The sequence below is a fragment of the Galeopterus variegatus genome, unplaced genomic scaffold (assembly GCF_000696425.1).
Source record: "Galeopterus variegatus unplaced genomic scaffold, G_variegatus-3.0.2 Scaffold658, whole genome shotgun sequence".
Lineage (NCBI taxonomy): Eukaryota > Metazoa > Chordata > Mammalia > Dermoptera > Cynocephalidae > Galeopterus > Galeopterus variegatus.
The window spans coordinates 200,512-205,565 of record NW_007726769.1 but is presented as its reverse complement, the minus strand read 5'-3'; the positions used below and the strand labels follow the sequence as shown (position 1 = coordinate 205,565).

At 49.0% G+C, this 5,054-nt stretch overlaps 1 protein-coding gene across 1 annotated transcript; it reads right to left on the bottom strand.

The window, feature by feature from the left end:
• Positions 1-669: 669 nt before the first annotated feature.
• On the bottom strand, positions 670-3,392 carry LOC103589170 (eukaryotic translation initiation factor 1). Its single transcript, XM_008571065.1, has 4 exons — positions 3,248-3,392; positions 2,385-2,548; positions 2,134-2,235; positions 670-1,540 (listed from the first exon to the last, which is right to left on the bottom strand). Exons 1-4 carry the CDS (start codon positions 3,276-3,278, stop codon positions 1,496-1,498), a joined length of 342 nt encoding a protein of 113 aa, XP_008569287.1. The 5' UTR covers positions 3,279-3,392; the 3' UTR covers positions 670-1,495.
• Between the last annotated feature and the right edge of the window lie 1,662 nt (positions 3,393-5,054).

The window sequence follows — 5,054 nt, the reverse complement described above, 5'->3', positions numbered from 1 at the left end:
CGGGAGCACCACCACGCTCCCAAGCGGTGCACTGTAGCAGTGCGCCACCGGGCCGGCCCCATACTTTTGCCTTTTTAAGAGTGGACTCAAGAACAGACTTTGATATATTTTACTGTTCATTGCCCTTTGTCAGGGATGGCCTCCCAACACTAAATTTCAGCTCCTCAAATACTTTATAGTCACTAAACCTTTGCCTACAAAAATGCACTTTCGTATACCTTTACTAGGAGTTGATGGATCTTAGATTGAGCCCCACGCCATTACTGTCCTTCAGCTATAGACCTTGGGTCTTCTCTCCTCTCTATGCCCTTAGGCCAAGACACTATTACTCAGGAGACTCAAAGGATTTTCAACCCACCTGCTCTCATCACCTCACAAGGCACGTTCTTCCACAGCTACTAAGAGGAATGACAGGCCAATGACCACTTCATCACTCAGGCCGTCAGCCATATAGCACCTTCTTCCAGGACACTGATTAACAGGACAGCACAACGTTGGCTAAATGCTTGCAGAACAGCTTAACTCATGAGGGACAAGCTCACAAAAGGTTTCCTCGGCCAAGAAGTTCGGCTGAGATGTCACGGTGTACACATATCCTCCACTGCCCATTTCTGTGGCTCCTTTATATACTTAAGATTGATGACATAAAAGTAGAATCTGCAAGTCAAGTGTTTCTGAAAACAAGTCTTTATTTAAATAAGGGTTTAAATACATTACATAACATCAAAATTGAAGGGAAAGAAAAACCAAAAACCAGTTTGTTCCTTCACATGGCAATGGCAGCTGTTGCTAGTAAGTTGCAAGCTCTACAGCTAGCTGCATGACTGATACATCACAAAATTTGTTCCCTTGTCAAAAGTTTAAGTCTGATAAGATTGGCCTCACATTCTGGTGTTTGGATATCCCTTAGCTAGGATATGTCTGGTCAAAAGGAAGGCCTTGGTGGCAAGCCAGACGTCTTATCACCTCACTAGAGGGAAGGTGGCCTCTCTAAGCTCTGCCTGCCTTGTCAGGATGGAGACACTGGGCATCTTTCTTTTACACCCAAAGGCTCCCTCTAGTGGTACAGTTGCTGTTGCTGCCTCACCCCAGCCTCTCCTCTCAGATTCATCCAGGGGCTGCTCAGGTGGTGATATTCTGTTAAGGTAGGGAACACTGTAGAGGGAGTCGAGGAGCTTCTTCTGGCCAGACATAGCCGCCTGTAACCTTGGGGTTCTGGGCTTGGCCAAAACATCACGTTATCGCTTTGTTTCAGGTTGGACACTGCCAGGCACCTACTGCTTGACCTCCATTTAAATGAGGGACTTCAAGACTAGACAGCATGGCTCTTTTCAGTTTATTGCATGAAGGAGTTACACTAGTCCAAGTTAATAGTGGACCCCAAATGGTTACATTATACAAGCTGTGAGGTTTTTAAACTTGTGACAAGGGACAGAAGGGAAATTCTACTCATTGCAAGGAAATCCTCACTTAAGCTTCAGTGAGCCACAAGCATTTAAAACCCATGAACCTTCAGCTGATCGTCCTTAGCCAGTCCAATCTGCAAACAAAAAAGGACAAAGTTTTAAAGAGAGATCAGGGATAAAGTCTCCATCTCTGATGGTAACAAACCTGTCTTCCTGCTACTGTACTGGGCAAGAAAAACTCAATAGCCAAGGTGCAATCCAATGAGTATAATGACTCAACTGAACGTATTCAGTTGTAAGAACTACCTTTTTGAACATCTTGTGCTTTCTGAAATTCTGATTTAGAATGTGTGAGACTAAGGATATGATATCTGAAATATCTTCAATTATATCAAGAACCAATGATATAACAAGATTTTAGTATTTAGTAAATTCACGATTTTTTTTTACCTCATGGTCTTACAAATACAGGAACAACCCAGCATACACATTATTTTAGTATATCTGTGTGAAATTTATATTTGCACCTGTGAAGTAGAGCCACACAAACATTAAATTTAATGTAGACAAAAGTCTTCTGTATTTAGAAACAATTCGACTTGTTTATGTACTTCAAAACTCAACTACTGTTTTGCTTAGCATTACAAAACAAGCTTCCATGTCCCCGGCATAAACTGAACAGACTAGGCAGGACATGAGATTTGACAGTGAAGAGGCACGAACTCACCTCTACGAGGAACTGGCATATGTTCTTGCGCTGGTCACCCTGTAGCTGAATTACTTCTCCATATTCTGGATGCTCAATTACAGTACCATTGCAGGCAAACTTCTGCAAACACAAAGGAAGCAAAACAAATGAGGCCAAACAGCAGTGATAACACATTTAACAATCCCTTTTGGGAAATAATATGACAAAGTTCCCACCCCCTCGTGGACAAATTAAGTGTGATTTTTCCTATAAGCCCAATGAGAACCTACCTTCTTAAACGCCTTCACTAGTTTCTTTTTATCGTAATCATCAGCGATCCCTTGGACAGTAGTAAGGGTCTTCCTGCCGTTTCTCTGTTGAATTCTTATATGGATATAATCCTCAGTGCCAGCAGGAAGCAGGTCATCACCCTTACTTGCATCAGCAAAGGGGTCTGAGAAGAAAGGTTAAGCCCGTTCAGAGCTGTCGCGGCTCAGATGTCACTGCCACCCTCCCACTGGATGTTCTGTGCACGCAGAAACTAATACTGAAATCGTCAGGTTGGATGCGTCTTTCGTCGGCTCCTCCCGAACAGGTCAATCTGGGACAGCCGGCTTCCCCAGGCCTGGAAAAAGCTGGGCCTTCCGCCCCAGGCCCGCCCTCCCTGGGAAGCCAATCACGTGTCCGGGGAGCTCGGGCTGGCAGGCGGCGCCCCACCCGGCTGATGCAACCGGCCGGAACCTAAGCTCCCAAGGCGGGGACGAGCCTCCCGCCCCCATTGGCGGGCGCGTTTGTCACTTGGGGCTGGCACCGCCTTTCCAGGTTGGCTCCGTGACTACAGGGGGTGACGCAACGGACGTGACGCAGGGGTGGCGGGAGGGGGCGGGTGTGGCCGCGGAGGCCCGGGAGCCATTAGTAAGTGCGCCACCCGAGACGCCGGGCCCGCCCAAGGGCTGACCTCCCTCCCGCTCCTTCCGGTCGCGCTCAAGGGCCGACCCAGGGCCCAAGCCTCGCCCCGCCGCCTCGCGACCCCGGACATCGACAGTCTGCCCGACCTTACGAAGGCCCGGGGCGCTTGGCAGCTTCCCGGGCCCAGCTCCCGGGCCCCAGCGCCCCGCAGCCCGCCGGGCCTGCGACCTTTCCCGCGGCTTACCGAAAGAGTGGAGGTTCTGGATAGCGGACATACGATACGATTCCTTTTCCTCGGTGGAAACGGCCTGCGGAAGGCGGCGGCGGGAGAAGGCGGGCGGGGGGGACGGAGCGTCGGGAAGCGAGGGGGCTCGAGGGGGAGGTTGCTGAGTCCTCGGCGGCGGCTCAGTGACTGGGGCCCCATCTACAGTGTTTCAACTACTACAATTAAATAAATATGCTCATGGTTGAACCAAGTGGTAAACAATGACTACATTTCCTTTCCTACACTCCTTTGTTTTTCCTGGTGCTAATAATTATCTCATTTTTGGAGGCAGGGGGATGTGACAGGGATTGGACAAAAAAAAGAGGTTCTAGGGTGGTTGTCACTCTCCATTTCTACCTGGGTGATCATTACAAAGGTGTCTGCCCTATATTCTTTTAAGCTCTACTTTTGTCTTTCATGGTTTTTCTGTACCTGTTTAATTTTACAAAAAAAATTTAAATAAATAATGCAACAAGGGAGGGGCGGTGCCTGTATTCACTTATATAGCCGCCCCGTGACGCCAGCACGCTGCCCTCACGTCCCGGCCCCACCCACGCTGTCGTGCCCCAAGCGCCCGAGCGCCCGAGCGCCGCCTCTTCCAATTGGTCCGGGGCGGGGATGCGGGACGGCGCTTGCGCAAGAACTCGGGTGCAGGAAGGCGTCCTCTCGACTCGGGGAGAGGCGGAAGCGAGAGGGAAAGCTTGGTCTGTCTGGGCGTCTGGGCGCGTGCGCAGTGCGGGTGGTAGGTGTCTGCGCGGCCGAGAAAAATAGCGGAGGTTTCGAGCGCGCCTGCGCACTGTGACCTTTGTCGCGTCCCGCCTTCTTGACCCTGTTGCGGTCCCTCCTGGTCGGTAAGGGGTTTTTCATGTGAGTAGATCGGCACTCCTTGGAGGGCATTTGGATGCTGAATCTCTCAAGCACGACAAATCCCCTCTATGTCATACCCATCTACGTACCCACTCGTCTACCCACTCGTCACAGAAAGATTTAGGGCGGCGCTTTGATTATTTAATCAACATGCAATAATATAATCAAAGTCTTGACCTTATAACTTAGATTAATCTTTTCTAAAAATGGATTAATTTAATCTAACATTTTCATTTATATTAGATTAATCTATTTAAGGAAAGAATGTGCCTAGCTCATTAGCCTGAGTTCAAGGGAGAATAACTGGTTCTGTCCCCACTTCCCCCCAGGAATTCAGGCACCAGAGGGTGTCCTTTGTGTCGCACAAGTTGCGTGGAGTAGAGTCTTCCCAGAGCTGAGATAGAATATTTCTTGCAAATCAGTTAACCTTACTTGCCTTTCAGTTTACATAACACTCTCAGTTGCAGGGGTGAGTGGAGTGTTGACGACAGACCAGGGGTTTTAGATTCACAGGGCTGTAGGAGCCGGGCAGGTGAGATAAAGGAGTGCAGGCAGCCAAGTGTGACGTAACAGGGCGAGGTGGGGCTTGAGTGAGAAGCAGAGGCTGCAGCAAGCAGCTCCTCACCTCCGGCCTGTTGTGCTAGGTCTTCTTAAGAGAGCCTGGAAATCCAGGTGTTCCAGGTGTTTACATAAAATCTTTTGATTTTAAATGTTGCCAATAACTGGAATTTTTGGAAAAGCATTGTGCAAGCCAACCCAAAAAATGTGTGCCAGCTCCATGCACTGCTGGTTTATGCCCCCAGAAAGTTAGGGTCACTGCCCTCCTAGAGTTGAAGGCTAGTCGGAGAGAGACAACAGACGAATAAGAAGGTAATGACGGATTGCCATAGATGCCAAGAAGGAGATAAACAAGGTGATG